General features: G+C 45.4%; 1 protein-coding gene across 2 annotated transcripts in view; it reads left to right on the top strand.

Annotated features, from left to right (window-relative positions):
• Positions 1-9,027, top strand: part of MTHFD1 (methylenetetrahydrofolate dehydrogenase, cyclohydrolase and formyltetrahydrofolate synthetase 1) — a 63,834-nt gene extending 54,807 nt beyond the window's left edge. For both annotated transcript variants that reach the window (XM_035104499.3, XM_035104508.3), the window contains exons 27-28: positions 5,053-5,161; positions 5,458-9,027. In XM_035104499.3, coding sequence (XP_034960390.1) covers positions 5,053-5,142 — 90 coding nt within the window. In that variant the 3' untranslated portion in view covers positions 5,143-5,161; positions 5,458-9,027. The remainder of the gene's footprint in view (positions 1-5,052; positions 5,162-5,457) is intronic.
• The last annotated feature ends 8,309 nt before the right edge of the window (positions 9,028-17,336 follow it).

Here is a 17,336-nt window from a genome sequence, read left to right as displayed (position 1 = left end):
GGAGACTGTTAATCTTAGGGTCGTGGGGTCGAGCCTCACGGTGGGCAGCAAGATTCCTGCATTGCAGGGGGTTGGACTAGATGACCCTCATGGTCCCTCCCAACTCTGCAATTCTATCATTCTAGTGAGCTCTAGTGAGGAAGTTTTTTTATTTTTTTATCTGTCCTGAGTGTGCCATCGCCATATGGCTTTGTTGAATGATCCTGGCCTATAGAATTACGAGAGAGTGGGGGGAAATACGTATTTTATCCACGTTTTCTACACCGTACATTACGTTATGTACCTCTGTTGTGTGTCCTGACTTGCTTTTTTCTAAACTATAAAGTCCTAAATCTTTTAGTCTTTCCTCGTAACGGATTGCTGCAGTCCCCTGGCCATTTGCTTTCCCTTTTGCAGCTCTACAAAGGTAATTTTTTAGTTACATTTTTCCATTGATTTTTTTTAACATTTCATTGAATAGAACTGTATATTCATAATCTTCGACTTCCCTTACCCCCCCTTCCATGGTTCTCTTTATTTATCCATCACAACTGCATATTCCAATGACCCCACATGTTCACATCTCTCCCTTGTGAACAATATTCCTCGTATTGTCTTGGTCTGAGACGCCACTCACTATTATATTTTTGTGTTGTTGCTAGGGAAGGGGCAACGCGGCCCTCTTGAGCAACAGAGACGCAAAAGTGACTTGATTTACGAACGCCTTTCCCCGTCCCTACGCTCATTAAGATATCTGCTATAAGAGCAAGGCTGTGGGAGAGGGTGAATACTGGCTTTGAATGGACAGATCCGAAAGTAGCAGGTGCAATGCGTAAATCTTCATCTTTTCTGTCTGATCGTCAGCCCGTGGGTGTATTTGATGTGAATAAACATCATCTCTCCCTGTTTTTTAAAAAGAAAAAGTTCTGTTATGTAAAGTTCTTTAAGAGAAGGGAGAAAGAGCTGGACACATACTAAGAGAGAGAGAGAGAGCGTACATGGTAGAGATTTTGTGCAAGAAAAGCACCCTGGTAGTCATTTTTTCGGGCTGTCCAAACCTTGTAACGCAATCCAAGGCGTGTTATTTTCAGAATTAAGTCCCAGCGTATTCATTGGGGCTTTCTCCCGGGAAAGTGTGTTTCAGATTGCAGCCGAAGGTCGTCCCAGCCACAGTGAACCGAGTTCTGCAAGCTGCTTGCTGTAAAGGCAAGGACATCTTGAAGGTTAAGCGGAAAGAAAATCCTCCTCCTCTTGCTCACTTCAAGATTAAGCAACCCTTCGCGGCACGTTCTGATCGAACGGCGCTACAGAGCTATAAATCCAAAAGGGGGGGAGGGGGGAATAGGAAGTCTCTTGCACAGAGAATTTGATTCCTCCTTGTTGTCGCAGCTGCTTATTTCCTTGAGCAAATGGTTAAGCCAGGCATTAAACGGCTTGGCTGGTCCGCAAGCCGTGCTACGGCCGACTTCTTTGGGCAGATTTACAGCCCTTGGTACGCTGCTTATGTCTGCAGCTTCATGAACGCCCCTAACCTCTATTAACCTGGCATGTCTGCTGCCTGCAGATGTACCCATTCAGCACTGACGCCGAAATCCCAGCCGCAAAGGCAAATGTTAAGACCTTGTAAATGGAGTTGTAGAAAATGCTCGCTTATTCTGGGTGGGAAGAGCAAGGAGCTCGGAAGCTCGTGCCGTAATAGATGTATTAGTCTCTTAAGGCCCCATCTTAGCTCCTGGCTGAATACATACATTCCCCCAACCCTCCTCTTTGCAATCAAAGGAGGTTACCAAGACCAGCAAAAACAAAAAACCAAAAACCCACCATACACTGTTTAGAATTCATTCCCATAATGTTCTGTGGAGCCAGATGGGAGCCATTTTCAGAGTGTAATAGGTTTGCTTTGTGGGTCGTTGGGGTTTGGGTCTGGTTTTTAATCTGAAATGCTGCTTGCTAGAAATCTTCCCGTCTTTTTTAAAAAACAAAACGGGTTAATCTTTTAAAAATGTCTCTCGCGAGCCCGCCCAGCACACCTGCAGAAAGAATACCGCTGATTAAGGGTTACGATCCCTTGTATGTGAAGCGAGCCTTCTAAAGAGCTGCATAAAAATGTACCATTGCTTCAGAAGTAATCTTAGGGGGGGGGGGTGGGAATACGTCAGCCAATTTGTAGCTCTGTCTTGCTTTAAGACTCTGCTGCCTGCATGGCCCACCAGCCAGGATTAAGATATTGGAAGCAGGGGCTCATGTCTTAGCTAAACTTGGGAGATTTCTTTCGCAGTGCTGAGCAGGAAATTCTCCATCCATCTAACTGTGCTCTCTACAAAATGGGGGAAAGTGTTGTGGCAATCTAATCAGAGACGTGATTAATGCCTGGTGTGGGAAAAGTGAGTGGAGATGCTTTTCACTCTCCCTCTCAAACTACAAGGTCATTCCATGAAACTGCAGGGTGGGCGATCAAAAGCAGAAAACAGCATCTTCCTCACACAGTAGAATTGTAGGGCTGGAAGGGACCCTGGCGGTCATCTAGTTCAACCCCCTGCAATGCAGGAATCCTGCCCACAGCCATCCCTGGGTCAGCGAATAGTTTAACTATGGAACTCGCTTCCACAAGATGTAGGTATGGAACATAAGCAGGTTGTCTGGTGGGAGGGAAAAGCCGTGGTAGCTTAACCTGGCAGGTATGTTGTTGCTGCTGCTTTCACTGGTAAGGAGAGGTGGGAAAGCTATGAGAGGGGCAGGCGATTAGCTACACCCATATGCCATAATTAAGAACTTAATTCATTCTGGAGGTCCATTCTTAACCTGAAACTGTTCTTAACCTGAGGTACCACTTTAGCTAATGGGGCTTTCTGCTCCCACTGCGCTGCCGCCAGAGCGCGATTTCCGTTCTCGTCCTGAAGCAAAGTTCTTAACCCGAGGTACTATTTCTGGGTTAGTGGAGTCTGTAACCTGAAGCGTCTGTAACCTGTAACCTTTGCACTGTATGCAAAGTTCTAATGGTGGTTGCTAGTTCCAGAGATGATCATTAGATGATCTGCGAGAAGTGAGGTTACAGGGAACCAGGCAGAGGGCCTTCTCGGCAGTAGCGCCCTCCCATCAGATGTCAAGGAAATAAACAACTAACGGACTTTCAGAAGACATCTGAAGGCTTTAAAGGGAAGTCTTTAATGTCGGGAGCCACCCATAGTGGCTGTGGCAACCCAGTCAGATGGGTAGCATACTAATAATAATAATAATAATAATAATAATAATAATAATAATAATTAATCAGGGTTTGAATTTGAACATTAGCAACCCACAAAGACCACAGACTCAAGATGGTAGCTGAAACGAAGCCGTACGTTTACTGGTGCTTCATTCAAAGCGCACTGTTACCTTCTCATGAACTTTGAAGCCAAACTCGAAGCAATGAGTTTTAGAATCATAGAATCATAGAGTTGGAAGAGACCGCAAGGGCCATCCAGTCCAACCCCCTGCCAAGCAGGAAACACCATCAAAGCATTCTTGACATATGCCTGTCAAGCCTCTGCTTACAGACCTCCAAAGAAGGAGACTCCACCCCACTCCTTGGTAGCAAGTTTTCCTCTCGTACTTTCCCAAAGAGCCCTACCCAAAATAGCCGGGGCCTGTTTGCAGCAACCAAGAGGGGCAGCTGGGGTTCTGGATGGGTTTTTTGTTTTTGTTTTTTGCTGGAATGCTAAAGAACTGGCAGGCAGATGGAACCGTACTATCTTAATTCCTCCCATGCCTCCTTTCTGGTAGAGCCTTTGCTGGAAAGAAGTTCCCAGCTTTGCGCCCCCCCTCCCCCCGGTCCCGTTCTCCTTGTGAAGCCGCAGAGCGAATGTCAGCTGTACCAGTGGCAATCCTGCCTGGGAGGAGAGACGGCAAGCTTTTCAGTTGTCTAGCCAGCAGGAAGAGGGTTGAAATGCCTTTTTGCCTTGGTGGTCTGCTTCCTGCTGGTAATAGGACTTTGCTAATGAAACAGACTTGAGTCAAAATAAATCAAATAAAACATACCTTAGTGTTTGTATACAATCTGCGGAACAGGGGTCATACACATATGTGACCCCTGCTGCCTGAAGCAGGAAATGGAAAGCAGGAAATGGAGAGAGTGTGTGGTGTAGTGGTTAAGAGCGGTAGACTCGTAATCTGGGGAACCGAGTTCGCGTCTCCGCTCCTCCACTTGCAGCTGCTGGGTGACCTTGGGCTAGTCACACTTCTTTGAAGTCTCTCAGCCCCACCCACCTCACAGAGTGTTTGTTGTGGGGGAGGAAGGGAAAGGAGAATGTTAGCCGCTTTGAGACTCCTTCGGGTAGTGATAAAGCGGGATATCAAATCCAAACTACTACTACTACTACTACTACTCTTCTTCTTCTTCTTCTTCTTCTTCTTCTTCTTCTTCTTCTTCTTCTTCTTCTTCTTCTTCTTCTTCTTCTTCTTCTTCTTCTTCTTCTTCTTCTTCTTCTTCTTCTTCATATACAGTTCCACCACAGGTAACACCCTAGTTAATCAAGGCTATTGAAATTTTAAAGTAACATGCAACCTCAAGATCCCGAAAGTCATATAATTAGATGAAACAATTCAAATCTAACTCAAGAGTTCAATCCTTCTGGATGAAGCGTTTTGAACATAAAAATAAATTGTGATTCTTTTTGTCTTAAAAATTTTACATAATCACGTTTGGCGTTCACCTTCCTCCTGTTAATCCACAATTACGGTGTAAAGCAAGTCCGAGTCTGAATGATTGTTAGCTAAAAAATGCTCAGCCAGGGGTACTTATTTTTTTGTAGTTAAAAAACCGAAGAAGACCAAACCGAAACAGTACGATTACCTTGGATCACTGTCATCGCATGTCGTTATAGTGTATAAAGATAAAAACAGATATATATTTCGCCTGTTGGAATCGGTCGACGTGTTGCCTCTTTTTGTGGTATAATAGGACTTTGGCTTCAAGCAGCTACTGGTCCACTGACATGACCTAGATCCAGCAATGTTCTTTGCTCCTGTTTCTAGCTCCAGTTTTGATATTTGTTCAGTTCGTTTCAGTTTAATTTTTTCCCCCATTCCGTCCAGATGAGCACAATGCCGGGACTTCCAACTAGGCCTTGTTTCTATGACATTGACCTGGATCCAGCGACTGGAGAAGTGACCGGCCTGTTCTAAAATGAACTGACAATCCAAAGTGAGTACTTCATTGCTTGCTATCCTGCAGGACCCCCCCCCCCTTGCAACTGCTGGCTTTTTCCTAGCTCTGCAATCATGCCTGGGACTCATTCACTCTTCCCTGAAATAGCTTGGAAGCCTTTTTCCATCATGCAATTCCTAGTCTGCAATCCCAGGAACATGCACGTGAAAGAACTACATAGTTGTTTGACCTACAAAGCTCTAGAGAGCTGCAGTTGTCCATCTATTTTCTGCATTTTTCATCATGGCTTGCGGTGCTGAGGACTAGTTACATGATTTGTTTTCTTTTTGTAGGTATCCAAGCAATGCCAGTTTGGCGAAACCTGAAGAAGGTGCCTCAAGGGGACACTAGGAAGTCTTTGGAAACAAATTAGGCTGCTGCATTTTTTAAAAATAATAATAATCTGTAATACTGTATTTTTAATTAGGTTGTCTACTTTTTAGTCACTACAGGTGAAAGTCTGCATCATGTTAAACGCAAAGGGTGATCACCAGAATTAGTCGTATTCAGGAGTAGATCTATGGGCTTAAATCCATTGATTTCAGAGGGCCTACTCTGGCTAATGTTGGATATCACCCAGAAACCTTTTAAAATGGGTTCAAAATGTGGTTTTAAACAGGCAGTGAAAAGCAATATGCGGTTTTAACTAGGGTAGCAAACTTATTAAAGTTGTTTTAATTGATTAATCTTGCAGTATGCATATGGGTAAACAGACTATTTCTAAGCAAAGGATAGCATTTTCTTTGTTGGTAGATTGTATGTGTCATATTTGGCAACATCAAAGAAGCGTTCTTTTGGAAAGAGATGCTAGAGAAGGCTTCTTTTAGAATGGTGTTTGCCTTCTGCGCTTTTTATATTCGCAAAACTTTGTTAAAAATCTGCCCAGCTAATTGGAGGAGACCTTTTTTGGGTTGGTTAAAAAAATGTGATCATGTAATCCTAACTGATTAGCATCCCCTATTTGTGCCTACGGTACTACACAATAGTGTGTTTTTAACGTCTTAAATCTTTGGTGTAATTATGAATGCTAGTACATTCCCATGGAATGGGGCAGGCAACTCTGCATGTACCCCCCAAGCTGCACAGTCTGTTCTGAAATCGGCGAGGCAATGCACTGTTCAATGGCAGAAGCACACAGAAAGTAACCCAGGTTCAATCCCTTTCGGTTAAAAGGATCTCTGGGAGCAGGCCTTAGAAACACCTGTGCCTGAGACCTTGAGGTCTTGCTTCTCATCATAGGCCGGGGTCATCCAGTGCTGTGCCTTCTAAATTGCCAGTCGGAATTCATGGGCATTGGAGACCAGCTAGTCATGATGGTCGTATCCTGCCTCCAGGATCAGAGACAGTACGATTGTTGGACTCCCAACTGCTGGAAGACAACAATAGGGGAGTGCCGTCATCCACATGTCCTTGTGGCATAGCTGCCAAGTACCCCGTTTTCCCCGGGAAAGCCCCATTTTTACTTACCTTTTCCCGGTGGTCCCCCGTATCACTTTGTCTCCCGTTTTTCTCCGTTATTTTCTCCTGCCGGTGGCCATTTTTTTTCTTTCCAATTTGCCCTTCTATGGGCACCAAAAATGGCCACCACCGGCTTCAAAAGTCGCATCTACGCATGTCCGGAAGTGCATAGACGAGACTTCCGGTGTCGGCGGCGGCCATTTTTGGTGCCCATAGATGGGTGGAGCGACACCGGAAGTTACGCTGACACAACTTCCGGTGTCACACGGCTGCCAGTCCCGGATTCTGCAGTCCGGGACTTGGAAGGTAAGCCTTGTGGTGGACTTCCAACTGAGGCATCTGGTTGGCCCCTGGGCCAAACAGACCAGCATTCTGACGGTACAAAGGGTTCTTTGCATGCTCACATCAGTTTACATGGCCTTCATCTCCTGTTCGGCAGCAGTCGGCTCTCCTAATGCAGGCCTGCAAATATATGATCAGCCAGTCTGAATGCACGGGTGGGGGCCCATCAGGAAACTTGATCAACCTCCCTTTTTATTTAGTAGTCCTTGGGAGGCAGCAAAAAATAAATAAAAATAAAGTAGAGGACAATTGACGAGCAGGTTGGTGGCATTGTGTTTGGCTCAGCGGACGACAAGTGGTGCAGGCCTATTCTGAGATATGTAGCTAGTTTAAATGATACAGGGGAGTGGGTGGATAATTGTGTCACCTCTAGCGACAGCTCCCCACGCAGTGGAGCAGAACTGCCCATCACTTGAGCAATGCCTCCTTGGGTAGCTGCTTGGTTTACTTGCTTGCGCACACACCTGACTGAGTGCGTGTTCGCTTTTGAGCACCCATGAACAAAGCCTGACTTCCTCATAGCAACTGGAGAAAGGAAATCTTCAAAGCCAAACTCTTCTGTTTCTGCACTGCTTGGGAATTCATTTAACAAGCGTCTTAGCTTTCCCACCGGGGATTGGGACTCGGCACATGTTCAGCACAGGCCGCAACCCAATAGGTCATCTTGCCGCTTGGATGCCAGCCAGCCAGCCATTGTAGCAAATTGCCCAGATCTCTTGGGATCCATATATTGCCCCCACTGTGTGTTGGTTCTAAGTATACTTTTCCCTGTGGATGCCTGATGTCTGCACGCTGCACCTTTTAAAGTCCTGCTGTATTTTCATTTTGGTATTGCTTCAAAGGCTCTGCTTGCTGTAGGAGTTGTCCCATTCCTGGTTTTATTCCAGATCTGGAGTTTATTTACGCCTACCCTGATCATCGCCAGGCACCAAGGATGGCTGGGAACGATGTGGACTTGTACGGTCAACCTGGATGGCTTCTCGGGTGATTGCAGGGGCATTTGCTGTAGTATGACACCTTGTTTGCCCAGGATGTTCCCCTGCACTGCGAATGTACAAAATACCCGAATACCTCTCCTTTGAGTCCTTTTCTGACTCTCAATTGTGCAAAGAAATTTAGAGATGATGGATGGGAAACTTCCCATGCTTCTCTCTTATTTCGTAAAAGGGCAAAGTCCTTGGTTTTGCATGCAGAAAAATGTCCCAGGTTCAATCTACAGGTAGGACTGGAAAAAACCCTTTTCTGAAACCCTAAAGAGCCACTGCCAATCAATGTAGACTATGCTGAGCCAGGTGGACTGGGTCTGTATAAGGCAACTTCCTATGTTCCTGTGGGTTTTTTAAAACATATTTTTAAATTAATTTTGAATATAGGGACATACAATCAGCTCCAGTTCCCCAACCCAATCACAACCCCAGCTGAGTCCAGTTGCATTAGTAACAATAAAACCTTGACTCGATGGCTGCCGATTTATAAAGTGCTGTTCCACAGGCTCCCATGTGCATGTTTTTTCTTGGTTGCAAATGAAAGAATTCCTGCGGTTTTTATGATGGGTTTACTCCTATTTGAAGTCCCAGGTTCTGACCTCCAAGGGAGACCCAAACTGACCAGTGCTCTTTCCATCTCCGTCAGCATCGCTTAAGAGAAATTTGCGTGCAGCCCTGATTGTTCTTTTTTTCAGAATCCAAAGTCAACCAAAGGTTTTGCCTTCAGTGCTCCTTGGTGGGCACCTCTTTCTATTTGTGGGGAGACTGGATCTCCCACATAAGACCTCCAGGATGGGACATTTCCTCCCGCTTTGCCTTTTTAAAAGGTCCCTAATGTTCACTGCCAAACCTTTATTTCTTTTATGCAACATTCATGTTTCTGTTCAAGTGATCAAACAAGATGCAAAAGCTGTTTTAAATAAGGTTTGTCGCACGCACGCGCACACACAGAGAGAGAGAGAGAGAAAGAAGAACATCTTCTTTCCTCTCCCCCAAAGATATATTACTTCCTAATGTGAAAATGCAATTGTTGCCAGACTTGTAATTAACACAAATAAATTGCTACATCTTTGAAAAGCTCTCAGGTACTTGATTAATGGTCTGTGATTAATGTAGAGGAACTTGTTTTTATTATGAGTTCCAGAACTGTTTTGGGCAAGAGCCCTGGTTACTGGAAATAAATGCTGCAATATTTGCATCTGCAATGCACCAACATGGATGGGTTTAAACCGGGTTCCTGTGTCTCGGGAAAGGGGAAATGTTCACATTTGGAAGGAAAATCTAAGGCCAGACAACTGGATTTTGATGTATATGTGAGGTGTTTTGATTACCTCTGACCCACCGCCCTTCATTCTAAGAGGTCGAAGGGCATACTACTACTCATTGAAACACTCATTAAAGCCTTATAGTCCTTATCTCCCCAACCCCTACTGAAAATAAACCTAGTTCATTTTAGATTCTGTAGTTTAGTGGTGGTGCGCGTATGCTTTACAGGTAAAGGATCTCTTGGGCTTGCCGGTCGCAAGGTTGGTGGTTCGAATCCCCGCGATGGGGTGAGCTCCCTTTGCTTGGTCCCAGCTCCTGCCAACCTAGCAGTTCGAAAGCATATCTGTGTGAGTAGATAAATAGGTACCGCTACAGCAGGAAGGTAAACGGCATTTAGTCCTGCTGGCCACATGACCCAGAAAGCTGTCTGTGGACAAACGCTGGCTCCCTCGGCCTGAAGCAAGATGAGCGCAGCCCCCCATAGTTGCCTTTGACTGGACTTAACCACCCAGGGGTCCTTCACCTTTTGCCTTTTTAAAAGATCTCCATTTCAAACCATGGCATCTCCAGCTAAAAAGTTCAGGGTTGGAGGGGAAGGGGAAGACCTTTGCCTGAGACACTGTAGAGATACTGCCAGTCAGAGTGGGAAATGCTGAGCTCTATCGACAAATATTCTGACCTGCTGTAAGGCTGTGCCAAAACCTGTGGTCCTCCAGGTGTTGGATCACAACTGCCATCACCCCAGGCAATTTGCTGTGCTGGCTGAGACTTATGAAAACTGAAGTCCAACAACCTCTTTAGAGCGGCAGCTTCTACACTCCTGTTCTGCTTGCAACTGAAAGCATATTCCTTACCATTTTACTACCCATTCACTCAGTTTGCAAATGTCCTTTTGGAGCTCTTTGCAATCTCTCTTTGTTTTACTGGCTGAACTATGCAGTATCATCAGCAAACTCAGCCACCTCACTGCTCTAATTCTTGATGGTTTATGAACATGTTTAAAAGCACGGGTCCCAATACCGTGCCTGGTATTTTGTATGTGCCATAGAAGTTCACTCCATTGGTTAATCTCACCATAGGAAACAACTGTGTAGAAGAGAGAGCTTTTACCTGGCAAACACCAACACACACACAAACTGTTGGCAGTTGCTACAAGAAGTATTCACTCTCTGAGCCCAGAGAGGGTACTTGGCTTTCAAAGTCCTTGCTGTGCCAAAGTCCACAAGGCAAGTACTAAGTTGAGATGCTTTCAAAGTCCTGCAACTTCCAGAGTTCTCTTGAGTCCAGAAGACTAGTAAGTTGTCCACCTTCTCTCAGATGGGCTCTTCTCAGTCTACCACAGTTCCTTAAATTTCTCCGAAACAGTCTTCACAAGTCTCGACTACTTCCCAACAAAGAATACCATAACCAGAGCCCTTTACGTACCTAATGCTATGTGTTAGCAGGATGCTTTGTTGAGTTGGAAGGGACCACGAGGATCATCTAGTCCAACCCCTGGCAATGCAGGAATATTTTGCCCAACATGGGGCTCTCAAACCCACAGCCCTGAAATTTAAGAGTCTCATGCTCTACCTACTGAGCTATTCCCCACCCATGTCAAGTGCACACCCAGGCTGGCTTCTATGCAGTGTGTTATGTGGGCATAAAAAGGGGCCATAGCTCAGGGGCAGAGCAACTGCTTTACGCACACAAAGTCCCAGGTTCAATCCCAAGCATCTCCAGTTAGGTCTGGAGTGGAAACATCCCATGCTTGAAGTCCTGGCATTCCACTGCCAGGCAGTGTTGACACTACTAGGCTAAGAGGACCTGTGATCTGACTTGGTATAAGGCAGCTTCGGGTGCTCCTAAGTTCTGTAGTGAATCATAGAGTTGGAAGAGACCACAAGGGCCATCCAGTCCAACCCCCTGCCAAGCAGGAAACACCATCAAAGCATTCTTGACATATGCCTGTCAAGCCTCTGCTTAAAGACCTCCAAAGAAGGAGACTCCACCACACTCCTTGGTAGCAAATTCCACTGCCGAACAACTCTTACTGTCAGGAAGTTCTTCCTAATGTTTAGGTGGAATCTTCTTTCTTGTAGTTTGAATCCTTTGCTCCGTGTCCGCTTCTCTGGAGCAGCAGAAAACAACCTTTCTCCCTCCTCTACATGACATCCTTTTATCTATTTGAACATGGCTATCATATCACCCCTTAACCTTCTTTTCTCCAGGCTAAACATACCCAGCTCCCTAAGCCGTTCCTCCTAAGGCATTGTTTCCAGGCCTTTGGCCATTTTGGTTGCCCTCCTCTGGACACGTTCCAGCTTGTCAGTATCCTTCTTGAACTGTGGTGCCCAGAACTGGACACAGTACTCCAGGTGAGGTCTGACCAGAGCAGAATACAGTGGTGCTATTACTTCCCTTGGTCTAGATGCTATACTCCTATTGATGCAGCCCAGACAAACAAAAAAATTCTGGAGTTGCTTTCACAAGGGAGGAGCCCCTGTGTAGGCGAAAAACTTGCTATATATAGCCTAGCTATTGGGAAGAAGGAAATTCATGCAACAATTAGTTTATTGTCTTACCTGTAAAGAGCTTTGAAGCTTAAGATGTTTCATGTTCCCTTTAACCCCCCCCCCCTTTTAAGCATTGTGTTCAAGCAATGACAGTTGATAGGGGTTTCAAAGGCAAAAGGAACCAACTGTGTTGGTGTCCCCTTAAGGTAGGTGTTCTTCATGCAATGTGCTGTACCCTGAGAGACTGGCAACTGGTGTGCTATGAGGAATAAATCACGAAAGACTCCTGCGCCCGGCCACCAAGGAGGCTGTTGCATGCCCGTGTGATTTATTGCTGTCCCTTTGCCTGCTCCCAGTCATTCTTTACTCACAGTGAAGCCATAAGCTCATCCATCTTCTACAGCTCTATGCTAGAAATGGGCACTCTCTTGGTGCTGAGATTGCAGCAGAAGCCCCTCCCGTCCAGCATGTTTTGTCTCTGCATAAATCATCATTGCAAACAGCGTTACACACCCGGAACAAAAGGGTTTATTAGCAGAGGGGCTGTAGAGGCTGTGCTTTGCAAGATCAGGCAGCAGGTGCTGGGAAAGACCCCCATAGAGCTGCGGCCAGTCAGAATAGACTGTACCGGACTAGATCAATAGTTTGAACTGGTAGAAGGCCACTTCTTCTGTTTTCATGTCCCTATGTGGGAAGGTAGTTGTTATTCTTGCACGACCCAGCAGGGTTTTTTTGGGGAGGATCATAGAGTTGGAAGAGACCCTGAGGATCCTCTAGTCCAGCCTCCTGCAAGGCAGGAATATGCAGCTGTCCCATACGGGGATCGAACTGCAACCTTGGCATTATTAGCACCACGCTCTAACCAACTGAGCTGTCGGGTGGTCTAATAGAAGTGAAGAGTGCAGGTGGCACTGTGGGTTAAACCACAGAGCCTAGGGCTTGCTGATCAAAAGGTCGGCAGTTCGAATCCCCGCGATGGGGTGAGCTCCTATTGCTCGGTCCCAGCTCCTGCCAACCTAGCAGTTCGAGAAAGCACGTCAAAAGTGCAAGTAGATAAATAGGTATCGCTCCGGTGGAAAGGTAAACGGCGTTTCCTTGTGCTGCTCTGGTTTGCCAGAAGCGGTTTTGTCATGATGGCCACATGACTTGGAAGCTGTACGCCGGCTCTCTCGGCCAATATCGCGAAATGAGCGCCACAACCCCAGAGTCGGTCATGACTGGACCTAATGGTCAGGGGTCCCTTTACCTTTACCCATTGGGGAGGAAATGTCCTAAGTAGAGGATGCAACAGGTAGAAAAACAAGTGGTCTGGCATGACCGGCAGCAATTCTCAAGTGGTCCATGTGGGGGGGGGAGTATGGGGACCAGTAATCTAGGGTGCATTCACAATGAAACATCTCCACCCCTCCAGTTACTTAACCAAGGCTTTCTGCCATTCTGTGGGTCCGTACTCAGAATTGCTAAATTGGAATCTCCATTCAGCCACAAACTTGGAATTGAAGAATAGTGGCAGACGTACTAATGGCACATGTACAAATCTGTGTTAAGCCGTGGGTCTTGGGGTTTTGAGAAGTGTCCCTTGGCAAGGGCATACAAGACACCTTGGAGAAAGGGGAGTGCAAATTTCCAGGAAGGAAGAGCTTCCAGAGGGAAGCAATTCAGAGACAAACTCTCTTTGCGGCATCATTTAACTCTGCAATCAGCCAAAATGTTCCGTGAGCCAAGCTAGCTGCAGATGAGCAGATAGGGAGATAGGACTCATCTCTAGGGCCAGCTCATCCGTTGCAAAGGATTAAACTCTTATTAGGACATTAATCCATATTATCTTTACAAGGCCAAGCAAAATATTACAAGATGCTGTGCAAGCTCTCCAGTTCTCCATAACTCTTACTCGGGTTTGTTGGTAAACAAAGCAGAGAGGAGAGGAAGGAGCTGGCTATTGCTAAGTTCTGGAGATCTGTAAGCACCATAGCTGTCAAGTTTTCCCTTTTCTCGCGAGGAAGCCTATTCAGCATAAGGGGATTTCCCTTTTAAAAAGGGAGAACTTTTTATTAGCAGTTGGATTTACATTGCTTATGGAAAAATCAACTGGCAAGATACATTGACAAAGCAGCAATGAAAATTCAGGTAGGTTTTCTGCAGCTTGCTCCAGTTTTACATCATACGCACTTAAAAAGCAGCATGAGCACGGACAGCCTGCTTCTTCTGAGGAAATGGAAATACACTTTTTCTGAAAGAGGGAAATTTTGTATTATACCAACTAATTTGTTTGACAATATGCTGCACTTTGGGGGGTGGGGTGGCATTCTGTTTGTGTGGTGTAGTGGTTAAGAGTGGTAGACTCGTAATCTGGGGAATCGGGTTCGTGTCTCCGCTCCTCCACATGCAGCTGCTGGGTGACCTTGGGCTAGTCACACTTCTCTGGAGTCTCTCAGCCCCACTTACCTAACAGAGTGTCTGTTGTGGGGGAGGAGGGGAAAGGAGAATGTTAGCCGCTTTGAGACTCCCTCGGGTAGTGATAAAGCAGGATATCAAATCCAAACTACTACTCTTCTTCTTCTCCTTCTCCTTCTCCTTCTCCTTCTTTATCTTCCTGTGTGTATAATTTATTATAATTATTATTCAATTTATATACAGCCATTTTTCAGAAACACATTACAGAACATCAATGGTAAAATAATAATAAAGACAGACAACCTATCATACATATTAAAAGTACAGTCATATCTCGGTTTAAGTACACCTCGGTTTGAGTATTTTCAGTTTAAGTACTCCATGGACCCGTCTGGAACGGATTAATCCACTTTCCATTACTTTCAATGGGAAAGTTCACTTCAGGTTAAGTACAGACTTCTGGAACCAATTGTGTTTGTAAACCGAGGTACCGTACCACTGTAAGGTGAATGGCAGAGATTTACAGTTAAGGAACAATAAATGTATTTACCAGGTATGGTTGTAACTCGGGTTGCTAAGAATGTAGTCTGTCCATTTCCCTACAAAATGTTGATCATTTTTCCTACATAGGCAGTTATCTTTCTACAAGGGCTGACATGGATGCCAAAATCCAGCATCGTCCGAGCTCTGGGAGCGCATATACCTGGTGGAAGTGCAGAGTGTTTGAGGAACGGGACATTCACAGGGAAACCAAAATGCTTGTTTATAAAGCTATTTTCCTACCATCCTTACTGTATGCTTGTGAAACATGGACCACTTATAAACACCATTTCCAACTCCTCGAAAGATTCCATCAACAGTGTCTCCGAAAAATTTTACACATCACTTGGGAAGACAGGTGAACAAATGTCAGTGTACTGGAAGAATCAAAGATCACCAGTGTTGGAACAATGATTCTTCAACATCAACTTTGGTGGACTGGTCATGTTGTTCGGATGTCTGATTATCATCTTCCAAAGCAACTACTCTATTCCAAACTTAAGAATAGAAAACAAAATGCCAGTGGACAACAAAAGAGGTTAAAGACGCTCTCAAGGCAAATCTTTAAAAATGTAGTATAAACACTGACAATTGGGAAACACTGGCCTCCAGTTGGAGAATAGCCTCTACCAAAGGTGTCATGGACTTTGAAGACTCCCAAATTCAGGATGAAAGGGAGAAACACAATAAGAGGAAGGCACACTTGGCACACCCTCACTGTGATCAACTCCCACCCGGAAACCTATGTCCCCATTGTGGAAGGATATGCAGATCTAGAATTGGCCTCCACAGTCACTGACAGACACACTGTTAAGACCATATTCCAATCTTACTCGGTTATGAGTGATCGCCAAAGAAGAAGAAGTTCATGGATTCTTTCTCCAGGCCAAAACAGAGCCTCCTTGTCAGGTGCAGGCTACCCGCGGAAAAGCTAGATTATAAGGGTGCTGTGTTATGGAGAATCAAGGCAATCTTAACATAAATGAAGTAGGGGTTAATTTAAGGTGGTGTGCTAAACAGAAAAAGTAACAGAAATCAAATCTGGTAGCAATGCTTCTTCAGAGAAAGGGATCCCATAGGCTTTTGGATGATGCTGGACTACAATTCCCATCATGCATGGCCATTAGCCACACTGGCTCGGGATGATGGGAGTTGGGAGTCCAACAGCGGTTGGCGGAATGCCATAGGCTCCCCCCTCCCTGCCTCATAGAATGAAGTCCCATCTCCAGATACCCCACATTTCCTGCATTGCAGGGGGTTGGAATAGATGACCCTTGGGGGTCCCTTCCACCTCTACAAGTCTGTGATTCTATGAAATGTCCTCTTCCTTCAGGCTAGGATCCCACTGCTGAATGGCCGACTTTGGCATTCAGCTTGATAAAACTGGTGTTTTCATTAAAGGGTTTAATCTGGAATGTATCCCCAATGTATGTGTGAGTTGCAATGGTGGGGGAACCCACAGCATATCAACCAGTCTGAAGACATTAGTATTGCAATCACTGGCTGCATCTGTGCAGGCCTGGCCTCTTGTACTCGTTTCCTGTGTGCGGGAAGACAGCCAAGGCAAATTGGATTCCTTTGATAACGTTCCAACTGGACCAGCTGCTCCTGCACGAGCGTTAGGGCCTAAGCCAAGATGGCGGCGTTCTATCTCCCGTGTGAGAGGAAGGAAGACTCTGAATGCCAGTTACTGGTGATTCGATTTGTTACATTTATATGCCGCTTTCCATTCAAATGGATCTCAAAGTGGCTTACAAGCAATAAATAACAAGTTAGAACATAACGGAACGTCACAAATACAGTGAGCATGCACACGAAAGCTCATACCAAAATATAAACTTAGTTGGTCTTTAAGGTGCTACTGAAGTAATTTTTTTCATTTTGCTTCGACTCAGACCAACACGGCTACCTACCTGTAACAAATACAGCATAAACTAATTAAATCATCAGTAAAACAATTGCAATCTTTTGATGCTGTAAAACAATTGCAATCTTTTGAAACAATTGCAAAGCAACAGCTTAAACAATAAGCTAAACACCACCATTAAACCAAAAGCCATATTATAGTATTAACAAATCAATACAGCATTTTTAATCTATAAAACAGGAGTCGGGAAACTTTTTCAGCAGGGGGCTGGTCCACTGTCCCTCAGACCTTGTGGGGGGCTGGACTATATTGGGGGGGGGTGAATTCCTATGCCCCACAAATAGCCCTGATAGATAAAAGGGCACATTCTACTCATGTAAAAACACGCTGATTCCCGGACTGTCTGTGGGCCGGATTTAGAAGGCGAATGGCCCAGATCCAGCCCCTGGGCCTTAGTTTGCCTACCCATGCTATAAAACAATATTAACCTTTATTGAGATCCAGCAGGGCTTCTTATGTTGCTGGCATCCTCTGTCTCGAGAGACAATGGAGTGCGCCTCGGGGGGGTGGTCAAACTGCTGTGTTAGGTGCACCAAAGTAACTTCCCTGAGGTACAAGCCTGGGCAGTGTGTATTTATGGAGTCCTGGGCTGCCCTAAGGACAAGGCCCGCCTCTCGGTGCCCCTAATGTGGTCCAAAGGAAAGCAGAGCAGTACGTTTGGCACCTGCGTGGCTGTAGGAGTTGCAGGAAGGAGACGTAAAAGGTGCCATCCATCCACCTTAGGGACTCCATTCTGGATTTATAGAGGGTTTACTTTAATGGTT

The sequence above is a fragment of the Zootoca vivipara genome, chromosome 1 (assembly GCF_965207765.1).
Source record: "Zootoca vivipara chromosome 1, rZooViv2.hap1.1, whole genome shotgun sequence".
NCBI lineage: Eukaryota > Metazoa > Chordata > Lepidosauria > Squamata > Lacertidae > Zootoca > Zootoca vivipara.
This window is presented reverse-complemented; position numbering and strand designations above follow the sequence as displayed.